Source organism: Acomys russatus, chromosome 8 (assembly GCF_903995435.1).
Source record: "Acomys russatus chromosome 8, mAcoRus1.1, whole genome shotgun sequence".
Classification (NCBI taxonomy): Eukaryota; Metazoa; Chordata; class Mammalia; order Rodentia; family Muridae; genus Acomys; species Acomys russatus.
In genome coordinates this window covers 56,788,299-56,815,624 of record NC_067144.1, presented here as the reverse complement: position 1 = coordinate 56,815,624, position 27,326 = coordinate 56,788,299, and the positions used below count along the sequence as shown (strand labels likewise).

At 38.8% G+C, this 27,326-nt stretch overlaps 1 protein-coding gene across 1 annotated transcript in view; it reads right to left on the bottom strand.

The window, feature by feature from the left end:
* The window catches only part of Usp25 (ubiquitin specific peptidase 25), a 108,873-nt gene that overhangs the window by 43,502 nt on the left and 38,045 nt on the right, over positions 1–27,326 (bottom strand). The window contains exons 4-9 of the mRNA XM_051150149.1: positions 26,539–26,662; positions 24,286–24,448; positions 18,453–18,539; positions 13,655–13,792; positions 10,374–10,450; positions 3,353–3,426 (exon numbers count right to left, since the gene is read on the bottom strand). Coding sequence (XP_051006106.1) covers positions 3,353–3,426; positions 10,374–10,450; positions 13,655–13,792; positions 18,453–18,539; positions 24,286–24,448; positions 26,539–26,662 — 663 coding nt within the window. The remainder of the gene's footprint in view (positions 1–3,352; positions 3,427–10,373; positions 10,451–13,654; positions 13,793–18,452; positions 18,540–24,285; positions 24,449–26,538; positions 26,663–27,326) is intronic.

Here is a 27,326-nt window from a genome sequence, read left to right as displayed (position 1 = left end):
GGAAGACATCAGAGGCACCCATTTCTTGTCATAAGCTAATGATTCAGGAGGACAATTATTATAAACAAATATTGAATAAATGTACAATAAGGGATGACAGAAGAGCTAACCTAGTGTTAGGGATAGAGAGTAGGGCAAGAAAGACTCCCACAGGAAATTGACATTTAAACTGAGACTTGAACAGTGAGTAAAGTTAAAGAGGCTTGATTGCTGGGTTGTGGCATATTCTTGGCCAAGAAACAGCATAGTCATGATGTTAAGACTCTCAAACTTGGCATGTTTTAGGAACCAAAAGAAGATAACATCTTGGGGTGTAATGTAGTTAGGTGGGGGCCAAGATTTACATCACCTTTGAATCCTTCCTTGAATTTCCTTTCTTTGTGTTCAGCAAAATAGAAACAGAACAGGCATTTCCATAAGCTACAGAATCGGAAGCCCCTGTGGCTTGCTTTGGTGGAAATGCACATACACTTGAACTGATATATAAAATGAAGCATGAACAGGGCTTAGTGGCTGGCAGGATGCAGACAGCCCAAGGAAGATGAAGGTTAGAGAGTCCCATATCCTCCCATGGACAATGAATGGATGCATAAGTCTAAAACAACTTTCTCTCTGTGCTCTTGAGCGGTAAAAACTGTTGATTCAAAAGTGGCCAAGAGATTTCCCTTTCAAGAGCTGGATAGAAGTATTTCCAAACCCCTTACTTACTAATAATGTTATGGTGGAGAATAAGACTGCCTGCAGAACTATAGAAAAGGAAGGGAGCCTGTAACAAGTCCTGGGGAACCTACCTTCACATAAAATTAGAAAGACACACACACACACCTTTTAAGCCACCACATAGTCAGAACAAAGGCCAAGCAAATAGAGTCTCCCAGAAGATAGAGGAATTTGTTTTTAGGGAAGAGGCAAGATAAAGAGAAGGAAGAGCCAATGCTAATGTCTAAAATTATCAAATTATTCAGCTTAAGAACTGAACTGCATTCAGTGGATTTGCTTCTAGGTAGGGAATCAATAACCTCTACCTTTTTCAGAATTGTGAAGCCAGCAACAAAAGCAAAGTGTGTAGAAAATATAGATTAAGCAAGTGAAACCACCTCCTCGCCTCAAAGAGTTTAACTGTGAGTAGGAAAGAGTGCTTAGCCAAACAGATTATCAAATGTGTTCTTTGTAATATTTGTGCTGTGAAGTAGCAGAACATGTGGAAATACTGAGGTGCATGACAAGGGAGAGAAAGAAGTTAAGGACCCGGAAAGAGGAGGGAATGGAATAAGTCTAAAGAAATGCAGAAGTCACAGATTCTAAGAGCATAGAGGGATGGCCCTTCCATATTTATTTTCTAAAGAGAAGGATGAAAAGATTATGGTGAAGATGTGAGTAGATAGAAATAATGAAATCTTCAGCTCATACACAGAAGGAGGTTCTCCTAAAAAATTAAGATGTTGGACTTAAATTCAAATATTGAGTAGACTTCACAGGCTTCATGACAATTCCAGGAATATTAGGTGTTTCTCTAAGAATGAGAAGAACAAACAACAAACAAACAAAGAAACAAACAAACAACAATAAAAAAGCCAGGCTTGAAATGAGTAGGAAGATGAAAATAGTCTTTGAAATGGGAGAGAAAACTGTGGTTTTCCAGGCGAGGTTAAAAGTGCAAGTGCAGGGCGTTCAGTCCTGAAGTCCCTCCTCCACCCCGGCATTCAGATTTCTGAACTATCCTCACAAAAAGACGTGATCCCTTCTTGCTATCCTCATGTGTAAGCTTTCCTCAGAGGACTCAGGTACTTGGTATGCCAAGAGGAAAGGTGAAGGGTTGTACAGGAGTCAAGGATAGGCAGGGAGCTGGTGGCTGAGGAACTAGGGGGAAAAGCAAATAGATGGAGGTATTTGTAAGAGCGATCTCGGTGAACACCAGGAGGAAAGGGAGTGTGAAGAGAAAAGTCCTGAGAGGAGCAACAGTTAGGTCAGTGGAGCAGAAGTTCTGCACATGTTGGCGATGCTTTGCATGGACATTAATAAAGTAACAGCACGCTGGCCGCAAGGAACCACAGCTATAAAGCAAGCATAGGAGGGTGAGAAACAAAAACATGGTAGCCAAGTGCTCTAAAGTTATTTTCCCTATAACAAACACAGCTCAGCAGAAATGTGCTCAAATCCAAACCTGCTTACACCTAATTCCTGATCTACACAATCCTACTTCAGATAAGTCAGAGTGGCAAATTAAACAACCTGAGGTAATGTACTGCCAAAATAGTTCACTCATAAGGTACTTACCTCACGTTTACCTTTTAAATGCCTAATATGCTGCTTGTATCTGCCTTATTCAGGCCATTACAGAGAAACAATTTCATAAATGTTCTACTTTGAGGAATGTGAAAATTCCCTGTGACATTTTGAGATTTTTCTCATAAGTTTATAACTCAGAATCAAATATTAAAAAAACAAACAAACAAGCAAACAAAACCTTACATTTAATGAGCCTGACTTCTCTCCTTTGTTAGAAAAATCAAACAGAAATTTAAGAGGGCCTACTTTTTAAAAGTGCGTAGCCAGCACTCAGAAAGTCAGGGGCAGGTGGATTGCTGTGAGTTTAAGTCCAGCCTGGCTACAAATCAGGTTCAAAGCTACCCAGAGAAACCCTGTCTTAAAAAATCCAAAAAGAAAGAAAAAAGAAAAAAAAGTATGTAGCAGACAATGAGGTTAGTTGATATTCAAAAGGAAAATACTTTCATTTCTTGAACATGTGTAAGGATATTGACATCACGCTGAAAAACTATGACAAGTTGCTAAATTCAAATTTCAAAAAGCAAATATCATACCAAGATGGTCATTCATCTCCAGTACAGGCTGAGAGTTCTGTGTGTGAACTGTCTGAGGCCATAACTGTTTCCTAATTATGGAATATCTGCTGATGGTTGATTGAGTTATCTCCCCTCATTCCCCTGTTCCTCCCTTTTCCTCAGGGGCTCAATGGAAACACGTACACTTGCGATCTACCACTGAGCTAATTCCCTAGGTTGAACCTCTCTAATACTAAAATCCAGAATGTGATATGATAGAAAATCATAAACTTTTAGCGTCACATCAGCTCTCCGTAACTCACATTCTGAAGTTCTGAATATCACAAAGCCCCACTCACTGCAAGAAGTGATGAGAGGAAAGGAAGTGCAGTGTGAACATGTTAGTCAGGTCTGTGCTCTCTGTACAGTGGATTAGTAGGAAGAAGGCAACAGGAGCTACTAGAAAAGCAGACCCAGCTGCAACTGAAGACCACCAACAAACACAGTCCAGACTGACAAACCCAGAGAACACATCTTGATGCATAATGAAAGCAAACAGTTGACTTCACCTTCAAGCACTCCCACAGCGAGGAACCTGCCGTAGAACAACTCCACCATCGGGTTCTTTGGCTTCTCTTCATCCCTACAGCATGTTGAGAAGAGATAAATATGCTTATAACTTTCATATCGATAAATAATTGAGGAAACATAAAAGAAACCATTAAAAGCAACACTATATGAGATGATAGCATTCGCATAGCTATCACACACACAGCTCTGTTATTTATTGTGTCACCTTGGGCAAAGCACTTCAATTTATTCTTCAATTTCTTCACCTGTCAGCTGGAGGTAATTACAGTAATTGAGCTGGCAGGAAGGATATGAGGGAGAATGAGTTACTGCAAGGGACCAACTCAGGAGCGAAGCCAGCCCCACTCACAAGGCACTTGCTCTTCCTATGGTCACTGTGCATATTTCTGTCTCATACCCTTAAGCCTATATAATACAGGCCTTATTGGGAAGATAAACAAGGGTTTAGTCCAAATAGATTTCTAGAAAACGTAAGTCATTTCCCCCAAATACATTGAAAAGTGCATGGAATCCACAGCAGCAGTGCCTCCAGTGTAGGGACCAAATGCCCCAGCTCCGAAGCAGAAGCTCACAAAGTAGGCATCCTTTCCTAGGGTCAGATAGCTTGTACAGCCATCTGCAAAAGGTGCCACGCTGCCCACACGAGATAGTTCCTTTTTGTTTGAAGGAAATGAGGAAGATGAACAGTTTTTATATTATCTTTTTCAGACTTATATTATGCACCTCTGAAAGGTACTGTTTATCCTGGTCTGCACAAAATGTCACTGTATTCATAGATATATACATATATATATATATACACACATATATATGAATTTTCTTATTAATTTTGTGTTTAAATTAATAAAATCCAACTTGTGAAGTTACATTTTTAAAGAGCGAGACAAACGTCAGTGTCTTGCTCAGTGTGTTACACAAGTTACAAGGTCCTTACACACATGTAAGGCTCACTTTGGCCTTTCAGCAATGCCATCTTGCATGTGCCTCTGTTACTTTGAGTTTGACAACTTGATGTCTCATACATAAATGCCCTAGTATTTGTCTTTTCTATGATTAATTAATTTCACCTAATGACTTCTAGGTCTATCCATGAAGAATCAAATTTCCTTTTATTAGAAGCTGAATAATACACTATGGTTGGATTACTCATTGCCAACAAACATTTGGCCACTGGCTATACAACTTTTATGACCATGAGTACACAAATGCCGCTTCAGACCTGTTTTCACCTCACCAGCACACATGCCCACAAGATAACATCAGATCATGTGGTTATTCTATCTTTTGGAAAACTACCACACTATGTTCTTTATCTGCTATACTGTTTCCTATATCAACCCTGCACAAAGGCCCTGACTTTACATTACTTGGTATCGTTTTTATAGCAGCCACCCTAAGGGTGTGAAGTGTTCCCACTCACTCTACAATAAGGCAAGTTATATAACTTGCTCTCACCAATGCAATAAAAGCACAAATGATAAGTGACCTTCCTGGGCAGAAACCTTGAGAGTTAATGGTAATTTTCACTACCAGGTTGATACTGTGTGCTGACTGTGAGTTTATGTCTAGCAGAGGTTTCTGATAGGCTGCAGCCCTGAGCAGGCAGAGAACCGAGACTCTTACTTACATACACCAGGACTATGTGAGGAAATAGTATAAGCTACTAGTTTGAGGGCTGTTGTCACTCACGATTATATAGCCCCAGTAGGTCACTTTTATCAGACAATAAAATCAAGGTGTTTACACAGCCACAGACTTAATCTCTTAACATCTTTATAATAAAATTTTTTCTAAACTATGATAATCAAAGTTTCTGGAGAGTGATTTGACATAGTGAATACTCTGACACTTTGGATATACTGACTAATATAAATCCACATTCCCTGTGGAAAATCAACACTGGAGGCTGCTCTCTTTTCTAATCACACAAATTAACTCTTAGAGTTATGGCCTGTCTGTTGACTTTTGACTTCATGACTTTGCAGAAGCAACTAGGTGTGAATGGCTATACTAAGTCTGAACTCTTATTCCTTGTTTTCAAGCCATGTGTGTGAATTCTGGAATCTTCTACACTGAAGAACCATAGCCTCACGAAGGCATCAGGCAGGGGCATTTCAGAAACTGTCTACTATGGTCTTGTTTGCATCCTCCCAGATGCTCTTCCCTCCAGACCTCAGTTACAGAACCTCAGGAGTCCACTGTTGAAAGAGGAGAAACACAACTGAAAAGAAATGGAGAGCATGAAGGTAGAGGAAATCAAGTCCACTATCAAAGACAAAGACAAAGAAACATCACTGCGGAAAACATTAGGCATACCCTTGGGGGTGAGAGTGGGGTGTAACAAAGAACATGATGGTCTAGGGCACACCCGAGAAAGCTCTGCCCAGTGTTCCCCTACTGTGTGGGGCCTCTGGCACAAAGAAAATGCATGTAAAACTTTGGAGGAATGGGCTGGTTTCCCACCAAAAGAGGAACAGGATCATACCCTGCATATACTTATAATCTGGCTTTACTGGAAGAACAGAATGTTCTTTGAGATGAGCACAACAAGGTGGTGGCTCAAATCAACCTAACATCACAACCAGAAAGAACTAAAAGCTACTAAGAAGTAAACGAGGATATATTTCCAGTAAAACTTGAAATTTAAATAAAATAGGGAAGGAAAAATATTTTAGGAAAAAGGTAAACATGGCTGCTAGTTTCGAAAGCATGAGTAAGATCGAAGAAATGTAATAAAAAGTCAATAGGAAAAAGGACAACGTCAGTAAGCTGGAGTGTGAAAGGTGGAAGGGGAGGGATAAAAGGTGACTGGGTGGTGTGCTTTAGGATATGCTCCGTGATGTCTACCTGCGAGGAAAACCAGAAACATCACAGGACTAAGAGAACCTCCAAGAACAATGCTTATCAGATGGAAGAAAAGTGACTGCTCAACTCTATTAGATTTATAATCTCAAAGGCAAAAAGAAACAAACAAACAAACAAAACAAAACACAACAACAACAACAAAGGTAAGCCAAGAGGTTTCCCCCAAAAGAAACAAACTCTCAGGAGTCATAAAGTGACCCCACAGTAGGGAAGACTACAGTGTGGCTGGATCAGTCTACCTATTCAAAGAGGTAAGTGGACACAGGGACAATAAAGAAGTAAAGAACAATCTGGATCTCTTAACTCAGGGTTCACTACTCCTCACTGTCACCAGAGGAATGGGTTGGAATGACAGCAAACGTAAACGGCAGAGAGTAAATGAACAGGAAGACAGTGCACTTAGATCCCGCTAGCAAGTGTTGCTCTATATGAGGCCAAGGCTAGCAAAACACTAACATTCAACTCCGGTCTTTTATTTTGTTTGCATTTCTGTTGATGTAATAAAGCATCTCAACCAAAAAGCGGCTTATGAGAGGAAAGTTTACTTGCCTTATAATTCCAAGTAAGAACCCATCATTTCAGGGCTGGAGCTTCAGACAGCTGCTCCCACCAGGTCCACAGTCAGGACCAGAGAAAAACGAATGCACACCTGCTGCCTGTTTACATCAGCCAGCTTTTTCCACTGACACACAAGTTAGGGCTCAGTCTATGGCGTGGTACTGCTCACATCCAGGGTAGGTCTTCCCACAGACCTGCTCAGAGCACAACCTGACCTACAGGATTCCTCAGTCCAGATGCTCCCCTCAGGGGTCTAAGCTGTTTCTTGTTGACCTTTAAAGCTAATCATCACACCGTCCTAAAAAGTCAGGGGATCGGTAAGACATACACAAACACACATATGATGTATATGTGCATGCAACTGAACTCAAAAGGTATATGACACCCAAAAACGTGTAGCATCAAGTGGTGGGAGATGGATCAGTGTTTAAGAATGCTTTTCTGTTCCTATAGAGGACCCAGGTGCATTTCCAAGCATCCTGTGGCAGCGAGCAAGAACCTGTACCTCACCTCCCAGGGTTTCAGCAATATCTTTTGGCCGCTGCAGACACTGTGCACATACATAGTACACACACATTCAATCAAAACACTCATAAAGATAAATAACTCATTTAGAAAAAATAGATAAGGCACCAAGAAATATATTCAAGACTTGGGCTTCCCCCACAGTAGGTCCAGAACTGTATTGCAAATGTGTTTTCATCAGTGGATGCTAGTTCCTGGGCCTCAGAAACATCAAGAGCAGATTCAGTGCTGAAGTCTAATAGGAAGTTTTAGTTTAGTTTTAGTAGCTAAGGTGAAACGGAAACCAGCCTTGGAGGCAGGGTTAAAGCCCTAAGCAATTATACAGCAAAATACATTGCTAGAGACATCCTCAATCAGAAAGGGGTTATTTAAAATATATTTAGTTGAGTGCTGATGGGCAACAAATGATCTCTGAAGGAAAATGCACCTGAAGAGTTTGGATGGACAGAAAGGGACACCTGATGACAGGGTGGCCAGTGTCTTAAACTTCTAAACAAGCCCAAAAGGAAGCCCCTTTTAAATGCATTTCTATAACTGGGACAGCTTAACATTATTTAATTTTATTCCCTCAGCCACTACAAACTTGGTGCTAAATGAGTTTTGCTTTTTTTGTTTTAATCAACTATATGTTTTATTTTTATTAGGCATGTAAATATTTAACATCTTCATTTTAATTTCAGTTTTTGATAATGTAATGTATTTATGTAATGAATTTTACCTTTTCACTCCATGCTGTTCTTATCCCCTCTCTTCTCCCACTGAAGCACTTTTCATTTTAGTAAGTCCCCTCCTGCATTTAAGGCATCTTTCTGTGTGTGACCCACTGGGGATACTTAGTTTCCTGCCAGAGCATGAGTCACAGTAAACACTGGATAAGAGCAGCTTATCAGAGGCTAGCCCACTGTATAAAATGATGCCCTAAGAACTCCCTAGGAACTCTCAGGTGTGCTAATCCTCAATGCTCACACCACATCTACAGCAGAATGCTGAAGGCCCTGATCTCAGTGCTAGGTACGCCACTATATTTAACTCTTAGCACACTGCCCAGTTAATCACAGTCTACTGGAATAAGAAGCTTTTCTGATTCAACTTGGGCTCTGTACTGTGATTAAATCCTTTGTCAGTCGCCCTCAGCTCTCTTTCAGTTCACAGTGGCCTAGAAGCAACTCCCGATGACTGGCTGGCATTCTACAGAACTAAAGCTTTCTCAGCTTGTGTCTCATCTCAAATTCCTGCCATTATTCTGGCAACGAATTAAGCTAGAACTGCATTAAATTGTGAGATTGGCACTGCAAAGTCAAAAGGTCAAAATGACACTGGTGCTAGCTGTGGGCGTGTCCTGATACTCCCCTGAGATCGAAACCTGGAGCATGTTCAGCTGAGGGAACTACAGATATTTACGTAAAAGAACATGGCTGTACGTGAGGTTAGTGTGGAGCCCACAGACACTAAAAGGCTGAGGCTGTATTTTTATTACTGATTGATTTGTGTACATAGGCAAAATAATCTAAGTGGATCACATATGCTTTGGTTTTTGAATTCTGGGTATAACTCTCCAGAATTTTGCCTTAAAAGATAAATGTCTCAAACTATTTAAATTCACTGCAAACCATGTTGTCATAGCCTTTACCAAACAGTAAGGCTGAACATAATTTAAAATAGAAAAAATAAACAGAAAGAAGATATTTAGAAAAACATCGAAAGGAAGGTAATAAGTTGAGCCTAGGACCTCCACCTATTTTCTATATATTGCTTATGGCATGCTGCAAGCTTCGTGACAGATTTTTAGCAGCAGTGTGGATGGCTCACCAGTGTGCCAAGAAAACACATAAATGTTGAGCTAGAGCGATGGCTCAGCAGGTAACAGTGCTTTCTGCTCTTGCAGGGAACTGGGCGTAGTTCCTAAAATGCACATGGTAACTGAAAATCACCTAGAACTCTAATTCCACAGAGTCTGATACCTTCTTCTGCTCCCACAGGCAACAGAAACGTATGTGGTGCACATACATGCAGGAAGAGCATTCTTACACATCAAATAAGAACAGCAAATCATAAAACCAAAAGGTAAAAAAGAAATCGGGGTGTGATGGCGCCTGTTTTCAATCCCAGCACTCAGGGAAAAAGAGTCAGGCAAGCTCTACATTTTCGAGGCCAGCCTGGTCTACAAAGTGGTTCCAGGACAGCCAAGGCTACACAGGGACACCTAGTCTCAAAAACAAAAAACAAAAAAACCCAGAAAAAAAGAAAGAAAGCAGGTTGCCAAGAAGAGACTTGATACCCTATGAGCATATACAGGGGGAGGTAATCCCCCTCAGGAACAGTCATAGGGGAGGGGAAGAATGGGAAAATGGGGGGGAGGGAAGAATGGGAGGATACAAGGGATGGGGTAAACATTGAGATGTAACAAGAATAAATTAATAAAAAAAATAAAAAAACATTAAATAAAAAAGAAAAGAAAAGAACCATAAGGGAATAAATATTTGACATAAGGAGAGTGGCTGCAGGAGGCTCAGCAAACTTCAAACTGATGAGAGAGCCTCGTTTTAAGATGTAGGTACATGGCACCTGAGAACCCACACGCAAGGCTGGCTCTCCCCAGTTCCCATATACATACATGAAGCAGGCAAGGCTTTGTACTTGCACCTAATGAGCACAGAGAATACAGAGGAGGAATTGTTCACCCAATCCTCGGGATCACAGGAAAGGAAGTACTCATGTTTACTCAATACAAAGTAGCATTTTTTAAAAATTTATGCCCAGCTATGCATGTCTTCCTCATGAAAAGCTGAATGCAGGAAAAACACGTGGCTACAAAGTCAGTACTTTCAGGAGTCGACTTTTAGATTTTTCTCTTTTCAGATCTGATAGTAGAAACGGATAGCTACCTGAAATTTGTTACCACAACTTCCAAAACAGCTTTTAATAACACAGAAAACACTGAGATTTCCAAAAGTCTCTCTTGGTTGCATGATTGTCCTGCAGCAAGAGGAGAAAATAACTGCCACTTAGTGACTTCCTAAAACCCCATCATTAAACGTCACAGCAACTTACGTTTCCTCTTCAGCTTTCATTTGGAAGGCATCTTCTAACCAATCTAATAACTTGTGTGTAAACTCACTCACATCTTGCTGTGGAAAGAAAAAAGGTTGGTTGGTATTTGATCCTACTAATACAGATGCCAAAGGCTGCAAAATAAAGCTTACAGCCAGTCATTACTCACAAAAATATTGTGAACATTTCCCACAAAATGCAACAGATTTTCAGAATTTAACCAGGACATGAAGTCCATGTTTTTTTAAAAGTATTATAATCATAAGATTTCACTTTAGGAAACACACACACTCAAATGTAACAAATGGGTTTATAAAAATAATTACCCCCTCCCTACTCTGCAATAAATCCATGAAATGGAAGGCTTCCTTTCCCCAAGACTCTCCGTTTTACACAAAATTATCTTTGAAAGACAAGTGCTTCTTGACAAACGTTTCCTTAACTCATACATCCTTTTCAGTCCATACCTGCGTGTACTTGGCAGTTAGTGAGCCCACTCACGAGTCTACAATCCTCTGCACCTCACACTAATTGTACATTCAGAAGTGAACAAACATCACCTCTGCCCTCGCTTTGCTTGCTGATGCCCTAACACAGGAAAGTTGGCATGATCACTGGCCCACAGAACAACTGCCACTCCTTATACACTGGGACTTGCAAGACAGAGGAATGGCTTTAAAATGGAGAGAAAACCCAGATCTTGCTATCAAGACTAGAGAGATGAATCCACACAAGTAATTTGCCTTTACTTACCAAAGCAGCCTCAAGAAAAAAGTAATTACACACTTTTCCACCTAGTTCCTTGATCACTCAATTCATCTCTAAAGTGTTGACACTTCGGGCTAGGAAGAGTGCGCATGCCTAGTGCACTCAGTAAAGCAGGGCTAATCTCAGCACCACCGTCTAGTTGAACCACCTTAGGGGAAAATAGCGGCAAGTTGTTAAACTCACAGAGAACCTCAAAATGTAACTTTAACTGAGTCTGGGTCTTTGTAGAAATTATTAATAATCTCATGGTGAATTCAGCTTAGATAAAAGTGAGCTCCAACACCAATAATGGCCATACCCATTGGGCACAGAACAAGAGAAGGCTGTAAGCACATATGAAGACAGACAGAAGTCAAAATTAGCCTTCAAGGACCAAAGAATACCAGAAAATGATGGGAGCCCACAAGGATGCTCCTCCTGTCAGAGATGGCTCTGCCAGCATCTCAATTTTAAGCTCCTGACCTGAGTCTATTGGTAATTTTCTATTGTTCCTGAGCAACAAGATTTAAATTAATTTGGAAGGGTTCACATTCTTAAACAATTTTCCTCATCTTGAGACTGTAGTTAAAAAGAATCAACATTTTCTACTTATCATACATCTTGGAGATAACCTTTCCCCATTTTTTATGTAATCTATCTAAAATGTACAATTATACAACCATTTTTCTTTTCCCAAAGTTCATTAGGATGAACAAGTGAGGTCTTCGCTGTAATAACACACTTCTAAACCGAAGAATGACTAAAGTGGACAGTACTTCCACACGCCAAAGACTCTCCCATACGATTGCTTCCTCTTTCCAAACACGACACTTTCTGGATGAGTGTAAGACACAAGTACAAGGTACTTTAAAACTAATCATAACACTTGGGTGGGCATTTCTCCAACTCGCTAAGGTGTAATGACAAAAGCCACACCTGTCCCAAAGTCACTGGTGTGCATCTACCTTTAAAGACCTCTAGAGAAACAGATGGAACAACGATGAAATTAGTTGATCCACACCAAGGAAAGGTGTTCCATAGAGCATCCGGAAGCACAGAGTGGCAAAGCACCAAGGCCTTGTCCATGAGGACTTCCACTGCAAGGGAACAGGCCCACAGCAGCCCCAGCTTAAAGTGGAAAGATATGAAAAGATCGATGGCGTCTGTAGAAAGCAGGAAAAAAGTAAATGCAGAAGGCATACAGGAGAAAGTTTGTCAGAGAGTTGAGGTGAGCTTGTGCAAAGTTTAGTGTAAACAAACAGCAATGCAAGAAGAGAGCCACCCTTTCACACAGAGAAGGGCATAGAAACAAGTTAACAAGTGAGGAAAGGAGCAAAACAGATTTGGAACCAGAAGCAGTGTTCTAAAATTGGCAGTTTGGGATCATCTGAGGAATATAATTTTATTGATTTTAGCTCGTGCTAGTATTGCTGCAATGAGAAAGAATAAATTAGGAAGCAACGTGGATGGAAAGCACTAGAAGCCCTGGCTGTTTGGGGAAAAAAATTTTAAAGAGGAAAATATCACAATAGAAAATGCTGCTAAGTGTACTTTGTGTCTATATATTTTCTAATTAAGGTAAAAATTTTTAAAAGAAAATCCTTAAGACAGAAACACATTTTTCCCCTGAATCTTGCTCTAAGTTTCCATTTCGTGAATCCAAGTAACATGAAGCTCGCTGTGCACTAGCACGGCTGTGGACCTCCTCCGTGTGTGTTATCCATCTGCCTCACTTCAGTGCTGCCCTCCTGTCTGGTAGTCATGATCTCCCACAACCATGTGTGCTCCTACCTGTGCTCTCAGTCTGTCTGTCTGCTCAAGTGGCAATGCTGGTTTTTAGACACTGCTTTTTTTTTTTTAAGAAGAAATCCTCCCTTATATTGCTTTTATCTAATGTTAATAAAAGGATACGATGATAACACCATTAGCAGCAAGAAAAATAACTACAGCAGTATTTTTCAAAAAGTCTTTAGAGATAACTAAGGAGACTTCCTCTCCATCAGCAGAAGCAGGGGCATGAAAATCACATTGGCATTTGGATTAACACAAGTTTCTTTAAATTATTACTTGTAGAGGCTGGAGAGATGGCTCAGAAGGTAAAAGAACTGACAATCCTTCCAGAGGACGCAGATTCAATTCCTGCCTTACATGGTGGCTCTACACCATCAATAACCCAGTTCAGGTGATCCAGTGTCCTCCTAACCTCCAGCCACTCCAGGTACTCACACAGTACACAGAGTACATGCAAGACAAACTGCCATACACATAAAATGTAAATTTTTAAATTATATAAATACTCTTTTGTTCCTGGTTTTTCCTTACCAACCTCCATCATTCCATGAATAACAACTGCATTTACTGTAATACCTCCAGTTTGGTCACTTTTTGCTTTGTTTACAAATAACATAATGATTTCAAGGGCTGCAAGTCATAATTTAGTCATGCCACCCTAAATCAACAAAAACACTTGGAAAAATGGCATAAGCATCTATAAGATTAAGTGGAAATATCATTTACAAGGGACGGGAGGCTACCTGCTGTGAGTCGTTTGATTTGAAAGCATCCTTCAGAATCTCAACTGCTCTAGATGGATCAACATATTTCCTCTTGGTACCAACAAGAAGTGCAAACAGATACCTCAGTTCCCTCATAAAAGGCAAATTCCGATGTTCCTGCAGAGAGAAGGGGGGGAAAGGTAACCCAATAAAATCAGTGAACTATTCACTGTTCAACAGATACTTCAACAGGAGCCAGAAGAGAACTGCCACCTATTAGAACAAATCTGTCACTGTCACATTGAAAAAGAGTGTTCACTACAAGACTCCAATGAGTTAAGAGCTACAACACAAGACTTAAGCTAGCCTCAAAATTTCTGCATAAATTCATAGCGCATATTCATAGCAAATTACATCACCATCCAGCCAAGAATATCCACCTCATTTAAGTCCGTTCATTATAATCTCCATTCATCAGGGTGCAGCTGGTGCTGACAAGGGCAGCAAGAAGAGCCAGGGTTCTGTGGGCGCTCAGCGCACGCCAGGCACCATCTGAGCTCTGTACTCCATGAAGCCCACTTAAACAAAGGACCTCTAGGCACTCTCTAGACCCTCAAGTCAACAGCGCCTCCAAGCTCTACATCGACGGGAATGAGGGCTTGAATGTGGACCGCCAACTGCCACTTGTCATACAATGCCCCCAAATTATTGAACCAATATTAGGGTTCTGTCTAATTTTTTTCTTAATGGCCTAATAAACACTAAAACCTATTTGTATATACTACTTTCTATTTATTAATAAAATTTCATACATTTACTTTATACATTATAAAAGTTAATTCAAACTTAATGTAATTGCTATAATTTTTCAATTTAAATGTTTAATAAGTATGATATTAGCAAAATCATTAGTCAGGTCAAGCCCTAACATGAAATCTTAATTTTCTTCTCACTAGGATGACACACTTCTCAATGATTTAACTATATTTTCTCCTTTCTGTCACACAAAGCAGGTTTTCAGTTCTTACTGGCTGGTTATACCCAACCTTCTAGAAAAAGAGATTTGTCACTATTCTAAAACAACAACAAAAAAAGTAAAAATTATGAAATGTATGTAATGTAGTGAAATGCTTCACAGCAGAAAATCAGTTCTTAAAATAGTTTTTACAATATCAATTTTAGCATTTATCAACTTAAATACGGGAAGGTTTTTAATTTCCATAATTGCCATCACTATAGCAGCATCAATATAGACAATTTTATATAACTCGTGTTCAGAGTAATATAACCTACATAGAAGTAATTGGTCTCTCAATGCACTAAGATGGAAGTCTTGAGAAACAAGTAGGACTTCAAAGATTTGTTTAACCCCAAAGTACACATACCACTGAAGCATTCTCACAAACACTAATCCTGAAATAAAACTTCTAAGCCATAAAGAACTTCAAATAACACGTACTTATATATAATATGTTCTTTCAGCAGAAATAAGAGTAAAGACAATCATATACATGAAAAATTAATCCGTTCCCTGTCTTACTTTTAACTCTTTCACCAACTACCTTATCTAATTAACGTTTAAAATTATAAAAATGAAAGTTTTAAACTACACAATAACTTCCCAGAATAGCCTGTTCCCTGCCATCCATTTCTTTATTAGCACACAGACATGGGAAAGGACACTCCTTATCAAGTACAAGGATGGAAGCAACGTATTTTAAGGAAAAGAAATTCTGCCAAGATTATTTGGAAAGTAAAATATTATGAAATATTTGTCTCAGTCGGTACCTGCAGCTAAAAAAAACTATCAAAAGACCTAACATTATACAATGAAGCAGAGTGACTACTCTACTTGGCTAAATTATGAAAAAAATCAGCACACATAAAAAATATTTGAACACTATTTTTATTTACTTCGTGAACAGACTTGTAGTGGTATAACTAAGGCCCAATACACACACCACTTAAAAAAAAAACCCACTTCCCCAAGTTTCACATACACATCATCACCATCAAGGTAGCCAAGCTGCTTAGTCACCACCCAGAATGTGCTCATCCCCAAGTCACCTCAGCTAACGTCAGCCATGCTGCATTTTCTGCATGTTTCTCCAAATGGAGTCATCCTCCAGGTATTTGCTTTTGTCAGGTTCTGTGCGCTCAGTCCACCCTCTCAGTTCTTCCTCTACATGGTGGTGCACACTAGTAATTTGTTACAATTAATGCTTGTGTACTACTGCATTGCAGGTTAAATAAAGCATTTTTATCCCACAGTCTCTTCAGCTGCTACAAAAAACGGTGTGAAAATTCTTGTGGAGACACACTTTCATTTCTTTTATTAAAACCTTGAGGACCTGGAGATATTTTAAGCTCAAAGAATATATGTATATGGGACACAGTGATCTGTCAATATTTTAAAGATAACAAATTTTCTATACACTAAACTTATCAATAGTTAAAATAACAGTATATAATCCTATCTAAACTCTATCTAAACCCTGTCTCAACTCTATTAAAATACAAACTGACTTTTAAGTCATTTAAAATGTACACAATATTTTTGGAAGCTTTGTTTAAAAAGATATTCTTAGCAGTGTGTGCACTTGACATCTCTGTAATATGTTTAAAAATATCCCAGATGTATTCTGTATTTTAACACATTAGTTTTCAAATTCAATATAATAGTAAATGTGATAATTTTATTGTACATTTACTATTTAAAAATGCAAATGTTATATTATACTCTTTAAAACAGAAACTATCTTTCATTATCTCAAGTGAATTTAGCATGAATCCATGCCTGCCAACTACCCATAACTGCAACACTGCCTTTAAAGGCATCAAACTATAGTGTTTCCTGCTGTTGCCATGCCATATTAACAACCTGCATTTCTCAAGTCTTAGGTGAATTTTCACAATATTCTTTTGCATAAGAGTTTTTCGGAAAATGAAAATGGTAACACTCCTTCCACTATAGAAACAAACTTCTCTAGCATGGGCTCTTAAGCACTCCGCTAGCATATTCTCATTACACACTCTGCTAGCATGTTAGCATGTTCTCACTACACACTCCACTAGCATGTTCTCATTACACACTCCGCTAGCATGTTCTCATTACACACTGTGCTAGCATGTTCTCATTACACACTCCACTAGCATGTTCTCATTACACACTGTGCTAGCATGTTCTCATTGCACACTCCACTAGCATGTTCTCATTACACACTCCGCTAGCATGTTATCATTACACACTCCACTAGCATGTTCTCACTACACACTCCACTAGCATGTTCTCATTACACAAACCTCAGGGATGCACTCATTACACACTCCTCTAGCGTGTGTTCATTACACACTCCTCTAGCATGTAGTAAGTACACTTAGAACCTCACAAGTAACTCTGATATATAAACACTGATAATGACTACTTTTTAAATAATGTTACAAAACCCTTTTGGTTTTATGCAAACTGAAAAATGAGATTGAAGCTCTATAAAATAATAAAATGAAAAGAATAAAAGGTAAACACAACACACATAACTATACACTTGGAAGTAATTCTAACTAAAGGCATGTAAATTATACATGCCTTCTACTGAGACATGAGAAGGGAGAACTGACAGTACTAATGTGTGATATGAGAGGAAGGGGTCCCAAACTTCCCTGTAAAAACTGTTACACTTGAAAAGGTTTGCTTAATTTCTCTAGCACTGCGGAGCTGTCAGGTCACCCTGATTCCCCTTTAAAAGCAGTTGTTCTTTAGCTGTGTTGTAAGTTTTATTTCCTCTGGTATGCATTATAAATGTTGCATGGGTTTGCAGAAAAGGTGGTTTTAAAAATTCAACACTAAAAGGAAAATGTAACTCAATAATTTACCACTGTAACAATGGGTCACACAAAGTTCAGCTCATCACTGAAGCTTAAAACGTCAAGTCCTTTGTCTGCAGTCCATGTCTTTAAAGGAGATTACTTGGTATGTGCACCAAAGTATGTCATTTTTCTACACGATGGTTTTATCCACTAAGGAGGAATGTATGCATGTAATTAGCCCAATTTTTATTAAAATTAAAGTTTAAAAAATTAAAACTTTCTCTAAAAAAGAGATGACAATACTGGTAAAAAACATGTTTTGGTTTGGTTTTGGTTTTTCGAGACAGGGTTTCTCTGTATAGCCTCAGCTGTCCTGAACTGACTTTGTAGACCAGGCTGGACTCAAACTCACAGAGATCTGCCTCCCTGGGCTTAAAGGTGTGTGCCATAGCACCTGGTTAGGAGACACTTTTAAGAGCTTTACATATTTATCATGTAATCTCCTCAGCATCTCTAGGAAACAATTACTGTTATTGTCTACAGGACAGAGAAGAAAATCCCAGAGAGAAATGTGACTTGCTTTAGGGCCATAACTAAAACCTAAGCAACCAGACCCTGGAGTCTGCACTTCAACCCAACACTAACTCCAGGCACAGGAGGCCTAGGTTTGCCCTGGCAAACAACACATAACTCAGTTGAAAATGATGCTTTTGGATGAGCAAATGAAAACAGCTGCTGCCACTGACAGTAGTTTGGAGGAGTCAATTAATCCTAAACTGTAGCCTATGAATGGGTGAGGGATCCTAAACTGACCACAAGGAACTCGTGTGCTGTTGTGATCTGCAGAGGAAGAAATGTCACATTTGTGATCTATACAAAAAAGGAGAGGAAGTCACTGTAATAGAGATTAATGACATAACATTAAAACTGGAACAGTTTCAGGTTTAATAAAGAGCTAAGAGCTCCCGAAATAAGAGAAAAAGCATGAAGACCATTAACACTTGGCTTTTAAAATCTGTTATAATTTTACCTTTTGGTTTCGGGGTAAATCTTGAGCATTTGATGGAGGCTTGTAATTCAGAACTAATCTTCTAAATTCCAAAAGATTGAATAATGACTGAAAAAGAACAATTTAAGATACCTAAGAGAGTATTCTATTAATGGAATTGTGACTATCCCTGTTATCAAGGCTTACTCTTGACAATTATGCTACTTACATAAAACTGTTGCAATTAGCACAAGAATGTCTATTTTCTCCCTAAGAAATGTCTGTTTATATACTCAAGGCCTTGTGTGTGACAGGCAAGTGCCCTGGCCACTCTGCTGCATCCAGCCTCAACAGATCATTCTTGCTAACTAACATTTATCCTACCATGGAAACCACAAAATTATACAAGAACAACTTCTTTAAAGCACACAGTGTAATATTTATTCAAAGCTGTTTATGTCATTACTAAGTCATTAACATGAAATTTTCCTAAAATAAAATAGATAAAATACAGTGAAGAACTTTTTAGATATGTTCTATTTCAAATTGTGTACCTAGAAAATTTGAGAACAAGTCAACTTAATCACTAGATATCAGGTGATAATGACACAAAATGTTACATATTCTCTTGAGAGCCAATAAAACAGATCCTAAGAGACAAATATATAACTGTAAAAATAGAATAGTGCAAAATCAATTAACAAGAGGGACACTTGTGAAAGGCTTTCTGGTATGGGGTTTTTGTTGGGCTTTTCGCTGCTGGAATAGAACCAGGACCTTGGACTTTCTCTACCACTAAGCTCAATCTGCAGCCATAGGAGTGTTTACTAAAAGGTACTTTGTAATCCTCATTATCACCATAACATTTGTTGAAAACAAAATACAATAGTACATACTAGAACACATACTTAGTAGATACAAATTCATCCAAACATCTCTGTGATTCTCCTTACATTCTTTTTTTTTTTTCTCCTTATATTCTACATACACGTAGATACGCTACAAGTTTTACAGTGTAACTGTGCTTCTTTCTTGAGTCACATTTTGACAGTATATAAACCAACATGAGCAGCAATAATGTTTACGTTTTATAAAATATAATTTTGATTACTTTATAGAACATAAAGGCGGCATCCCAATCAATGATAACAAAATTTTTTAAGTAGATAAATTTTGGTAAACCTGGCTCACCAGTTGTCTATAAAACATACAAACAAAATTAAAATGAACAAAAACAAACAAGCAAACAAACAAAACCAGGAACAGGACAAATAGAAGGACTAGAAAGCTAAATATGATTGGTAAAAAGCAGTTTCTATAGAAACTATAGAAACAGTGCCTGGAATGACTTATAACCACCTCCTTCCTCTTTCCTTTGTTTCTTGTTTCTTTGTTTTTGTTTTATGGCAGAGTTGTGCTGCATAACCCTGGCTGGAAGGAGACAGGCTTGGTTTGAATTCAGAGACATCCATATACCTCTGCCTTCGAGTGCTGGGTTAAAGGTCTGTGGCACAACGCCCAGGGTTTTTGGTTGGTTGGTTGGTTTGGTTTTTTGAAATAGGATTATCTGTGTAGCACTGGTGACTTGGAACTCAAATTGTAGATCAGGCTGACCTTGAACCCATGATCTCCGCCTGTCTCTAGCTCTCCCTTGCTAGAACTAGTGGCATGGGCCACCACTGCCCAGCTGTCAGTGAAGATTTTTTTAATTAAACATTATAAGCACATAAAATAACTTGTTTCCCATTCTTGTTATTTTGTTCCTTTAAGAAGGGATCTTGCATGCTACTCAGGGTGTCTCCAACTACTTACCTCTAGTAATTCTCTGACTCAGCCACTGGGACAGAGGGGACAACAGGAGCTCAGCACTGTCCCCAGCTCATTTATTCATACATTTAATACATACTTATTAAATACACATGGCATGAATGACACCAGAAGACAAAGGACAAGGACATTTAAAATATACAATCTCTTCTTATATGAGATAAAAAGGCTGATAGGAGGAGTAGGAATCAGAAAAGATGGGAATAAAGGCTCAGGTCAGAACCTAAGCAGCAAGGCAGCTTTTTAAAACCAGAGCTTAAGTAATCAAAAGATTTTGAACACAGCAGCAAGAGTAATGAAATGAAACAAGGAAAAGGAATAGGGGAAAGCAGAGCTTCTCAATCTGTGAAACATCAGAAAGGGAAGCTGCCAAACATCACAGAGCTCTCTATAAACACAACTGCAGACGGTGATGCACAGAAAGGACTCTCTAGAGCACTTCACTACTGAAAAGATGAGCTGAGCTGCCACACCCTAATGTGGTGATGACAAGATGCTGACCTGAGATCTGGTGGCCAGAGAGTCACCTCTTCAATACAGCAGTTGAGGAAAAATGCTTGGGACAAGAATTGCAGAAAGGGAATAGAGCTTAAGGAGGAAGTCTGAAAGAATCTTCTACGAGAACACTGCAAAAGGAGGAGGAGAATCCCACAACTATACTTCCAATGCAAATAGAGAAGCTGTTTTCTTGATTTCATAAATATTTACTAAGTAAGGAATTCTAGATGGCCAGTTCATTTTCCCAGCACGTTCAAGTGCCTGTCCATGCAGAAGCAGCTGCTGCTGTTTGCCGATTGCCGAAGTGACTGACACATGCACCTCCATCTTGTCTCACGTAATTCTGCAAGGTAAGCGCGCTCTGTCGGACCCTGAGGGGTCCTGGAATGGAAAGTGCCAGCAGCACTTCTGTCACCATGAAGAAATTCCAACCCAATTTGCAAATTCCATTAAAAGCTTAGATTGGATGCTAACGGAGGCAACTTTAAGTGAAAAGTTCCTTTCCAAGTAAGTAGGTACATCTCCCCTCACACCTGAGAATAAGCCATGTCAGAAAAGAAAAATGAAAATATTCAGATTGCTAAACATAGTAATAAATAACTCCTAAAAATAATGATGACATGGACCATGCATGTCTTTCTGGGTCTGGGTTACCTCACTATGGATGATCATCTCTAGTTTCATCCATTTGCCTACAAAATTTCAATATGTCTTTGTTTTTGATACCTGAGTAGGTTAGTAGCCCAACATGTATGTCCTCTGAGTGGGAGGAAGTTTGGGCCAGATGCTGGGACTCACTGCTGGATTCCAGGTGAGAGTGGTATGGGAAAATGGGGGAGAGGATGGAGCCCCACAAGGAGACTATCAAGGCTGGCGGATCTGTACCTGGGGTCGCCTGCACAAATTGTTGCTCCAATCAAGGACAATGCAGTGAACCTAGACCCCCTGTTTAGGTCTAGCCAATGGACAGCTCACTCTCCAGAGTTGTGGGGAGAGCGGGAACTGCCTCTGACATGACCTCTGGTGACCCCAGTTTGGTGGCCTTGGTGGGGAGGCCACACAGAACAAAGGGAAGCAGGCTATCTGGTAATACCTGATAGGCTGTGGTCACATGGGGGGGGAGGTCCCCTTCTGCCAGAGGTCTAGGAGAGGGGAATAGGGCAGAAGAGGGAGGGAGGGTGGGAATGGGAAGATACAAGTGAAGGGGACAACCATGAGGATGTAATCTGAATAAATTATAATAAAAATGGCTTATGAGGGGGAAAAAATCATGGTGAACATTTAAGATACATTTAAAATACAAGTCCAAGTGAACTTGTGACATTTTCTACCCAGATTTCCACAGTATAAAGTTTTATATTTTTCCTAAAAGTCAGTTTTATAAGGTTGTGATAACCCACACTTCTAACAAGAAGGGGCCATCTGTCCTGGGTTTTGAGGTTTCTCCTAGAGAAGTCAAATGTTCTTCAGTACCTATTTTTGCTGTCATGGAAGTAGAATTAAATAAAAATTGAAAACTAATAAAATTACTACTTTCTATTAAGGAAGAGTAAGTCAAATTTCCCCGTTATGTTACACACACACACACACACACACACACACACACACACACACACACACACACACACACCCCAAAACAAAACAAACAAAAAAACAAAAACAACCATGGTCTGCTAGTGGACTTAGGATAGGTGATGGTTTCTCTGTCACATCTGAGCTGAGAGAATAAAAGAACTCATTAACATAAAATGTAGTTTCCTTGTCTCTGTTAATTTATCACTTCAAATGTGAATTGCCTTTGACTATTGTTTGTTTGCCGGACTTAAGAGTGCCTGACAGAGGAGAAGCACTGTTGTACACATGGCGCTGTATAAGTGGCAGGCTGACATTTTCAGGAGCACTCAGATCTCAGCTTTCCATCTGTTTTTCACAGGTCAGAATGTCTAAGCTATGCCATGACGAGAATCTCACACTCTACAGGAGAAGAGAGACAATCTCCAAGAGTGATGCCAAGACAACTGCCTACAGGACTCCAAAGGATCAAGTAAATGTTATTTATTGCTTCGGGCACATAAGCGGATAAAAAAATTCATAATGAAGTCTACTGTCAAAGAAGCACTACGTATTCATAGCAGTCCAGAGTTTTCCCTAGACTGTTAAGGTGTTAGAAAACAATGTAGTGAGCCATTTTACTTTTTAGTGTCTATCATTAGAATGGGGAAGAAGGAAATTCTATTTATATGGCGCAGGTGCTACAAGCAAAGACGGGTGGCTTGAAACCTATACTAACTTCATAGGAAAAAAGAGTTAACATCACAGATTCGTCACTTAGCAATGACAACAAGCTGGCAGAAAACAGAAGGTGTGAACTAGTTTCTAACACTGTGGGCAAGCTGAAGCCATTGTAACAAACAGACACTCAGAAAACTACAAAATAGTCTGTTTGAGCATAAAAACAAATGACACATATGTTCAACGATTTTTAAATCCTTGTTAGGAATAGTAAACAACAAGCTACATTTTAGCTGTTGTAGGAAACTAAACAACACATGTAGAGAATTTTTTATTTAAAATTTGAAATTCGGTTGTCCATACCAACAGGGAATGATAAAGAATTATGATGACTGCCATTATATAAAAAGCTAAAGAACAGAGATCACACTAAATATATTACATAAAAAATCATTCCTAGTTGAGAAGATAAAGGGTATGTGTGTTTACAAGCAGCTCCTGTTTTGGAGAAAGCTAATAAAACATTCCACAAGAATTTGCTAAGGCCAAAAACAAAATCTGTTAATCTTGATTTATCAATATTTTCTTCTTTAGCATTCTTACATATGTACTGTGATGAATTTGAACATCAGCATCAGCCTCAAACAAAATGTTTCCTTAAAGAGTCAACTTGTAATTATGAATGTAATACTATGATTATTTCCCCTAAATATAAATAAATCTGATCTTATCACAAAAAAATTAATTCTAATTTTCTATTTTAGTTACAATTATTCTCCAAATTTTCAGAGAAATGCCCACAAAATTATCTTCTACCTGTTCAGAAATCAATAAAATCGCAGCAATTCCTAATGGCAAGAAAGCAGGAGAAATAAATCTAACATAAATGGAGAGTTTCAGTTATTATGCTATATGACAGTAACCTCAGTACTCAGGAGGGAGAGGCCAGCCTGGGCTACATATTTAGAGCTTGTTTAATAATTAAATTTATTTTTTAAAAAGATTGTCTTGAAACGGTGAAATCTTTATTTAGCCAGATGTGATATCTCACACCTATAACTGCAGCACTCAGAAGCTGAGGTAGGAGATCTTAAGCTCTTGGCTACTCTGGGCTATGTAGCAAGAACCAGTCTAAGACAAAGAATGGGAAACAAACAGTCACATTGGGCATTAAAGACAAGAAGGGCTCAGAAATCAAGCTACTTTATGCCATGTGTCTGAAAATCCTGCTGAACTTCTACTTAAAGCGTGCAAGAAGCAGCAGGGCCCGCCGTTGCTCCTCGGGCCCGCAGACTGAGAGCTGAAGCTCGGCCCTTACCTGAATAACCGCGCTAAACCAGCACGTGTTGCCGACGTTCTTCAGCCCCACTGGAGCCTTATCTTGTCGTTTTCTATCGTAAGGGTTTCGAGAATCCCTCCACACTTCTGTAGGTGTTCTCTTCAAACAGGCTTTATTTTCTGCTATGCTGGCTTCAAGAACTCTTTAAGAAATGAAAACACAGTGTTGAAAAAGATTTTACACTATTATAGGACACTCTAAGCAGCAACATATGATGGGTGAACTTTAAGGATTTTGTTACACAGCTCTAACATGTTCAGAGAAGTAATATGTAATATGTGATGCTGACATTATTTGAGTAGCCATTTGATGCCATTAAGAGCGTGGCAGTGGGAATAAGCAACAGATCGAGTGAAGTAAAAATTGTTTCCTAAGAAACATAAAGCCTCAATCAGATTAGCAAAATAATGACAATTCTTAGCTACACAAACATACATAACACACACACACATACACACACACACACACACACACACAGGTCCAGGAGCCACACAGTGCCAATCATGTGAAGATTAGACTTCATATGCAATAGTGGTCCTAAGAGGGTACAATGAAGATGATATTTTAGTGCCTTACAGCAACTGTGTTGTAATACTAGGCATACATATGTGATGATACACTTGCAGTTCTTAAAACTACAGTACTTACAATTATGCACAGTTCAAAGCACTCAGCTACCATGTCACTGCACTTATATATTCATAATGCCACTACTTGCCATTATTTTATAGTATTCATACTGTATTACAAAGCATACTGTAAAAATGAATGTCATAGTATGCTTCCAGAAGCCTCACACTTTTCATGTTTGTCTCTTGACTAAGTCAAGGGGCCATATGGAGCTGTTAACCAATGGTATAACATCTAGGTTTTCGTAATCACATTCTGATGAAACTGCCTAGTCAGACCTTTCTTGGAACTATCTCCAATGTTAGCCAGTGTGTAACTTAAGTTAGTATATATTGTTTTAATTAGAAACAATAACTAAAGACACAGGCAGGAGAGATGGCTATGCTGTTAAAAACTAGTTTTAACATGGTCAGTGCCATAGTTTTCATGCCCATGTGTGTGTGTGTGTGTCCATCTGTCTGTCTGCCTGTGTGTTTGTGTAAAATAAACCTGCCCTCCTTAATGTACACACTTACAAGTGAAGCCAGGAGGACCATGAGTTCAAGTCATCATTGGATACACAATAAGACACTGTTTTTTAATTTTTAAAGAAATAAACCAGTAGGGCTGGGTGTGGTGACACATGACTTTAGTCCCAGCATTTGGGAGGCAGAAACAGGAGGATCTCTGTGAGATCAATGCTAGCCTGGTCTACAAATCAAGTCCAGGACAGCCGAGGCTACATGGAGAAAGCCTGTCACAAAAAGCCAAAAAATTAAAAATTAAAAATTAAAAAAAGAAAGAGAGAAAGGAACAAGTTAATAAGCAGCAGGAATTACAACTGAAGAAAAAAATCATAATCTAACAGTATACATTTGTAAGGTGACAATTTAAATATAAACCCAATAAATATTTAGTAATTTTCAGAAAAAAAAACTAAGCTCACAATCAAAACATCAAGAAAACACATGACACAGAATTACAGATAAGGCTAATCAGGGATATAAACGTCTAAATATTTTTATATTCATATGTCAATATAAATTGATATAGTATATGTGCATTTTTAAAAATTTGAAGCAAGTCTACCTTTTAGTTTATAACATCTCTCCCATATCACATTGCTGAGCCCAAGGTCCCAGTGACAGACTGTCCCAAAAACCAAGGAAGACGGCTTCTAAGGAACCACACTCAAAGCTAACCTCTAGCCTCCACACACAGCACACATAAACTTACCTACATAAATGCTAAAGCACTAAAAAGTATCACTATGTTAAATAATTATATACTATATGTCTAAAACACTTACCATTGGCTCATTATAAAAAATAAAACAAAAAACTCATTTGATACACTTCTAAAGGTGAACTATATACTAGATTCAAAAGAAAAATATAAAAGGCAACAACAAAAATTAAAGAAATTAATGTCACAAAATCACACAAAAACTATTTAAAGTTTTAGAACCAACTGAAGTTTGAATATATAAATTGTAAGAATGTACAGAAATGTATTAATGATTTGTTCAGAATGGATTATGTCTTATTGCTCTTAGAATTAAAGTCTGTCTTTCTGGACTACAGAAGGGTTCACACACTCAGGCTTTGCACACACCGCTCTCACCTGCTGATGGCCTGCTCTTCGTCGGTTATCCCAGTCTCTCTGAACGTCCTGTTGGATTCTGCCAAACTCAAAGCAATCGCTCTCTGAAGATCATCTTTGTCATCTCCAGTGAGATCAATCACATCTGAAAAACAGAATATCTTTCTCAAAATTCAGCCAAACACATGAAAATGAACTCCTATCACAGAGATTGTGTGCACAATAAACCTTGCCAAGCCAAACTCTTAGAACCAAGTTAATTCTCTATTTTGTAAGAAGGAATATATCTTTAAAAACCCAAACTTGACTACTACCATTTACTATTTTCAGTAACTTGGTTTCTTCTATACAATCCAGAAAGTAGCACAGAGAAGAGAAATCTTGGTATTTACTTACTTAGCGTGCAATCTCTTAGTAAAAGCTAACAAGCAGAGAGACTTCTGGGCGTATGCTTCTCAATAAAAACAAAATAAGCCCTGCCAACGGTTCACATTGGTGCCCCCTGATTAAGGTATATATTACACTAACTGACAACAGCATAGAGGCTTCTTGTGTGTGCACGTGCATGCGTGTGTGTGTATGTGTTTGTGATGTCATGCCTGCAAGTGTGTGTTTTCTACAGTCTGGCAGAATAAGCCATACTGTCAACAGTTGTTAGTTCTAATGAAAGATGTAAGAGAAGGAGATGCAAGGAACTGTCTCTCTTTGTTGTTTACTCCTCTGTACTGTGTGATTAATTTAAGACATATGCCATTCTTTTCACTGAAACAAGATTTTCACTTACACAGAGGTATGCAAGTAAACATATT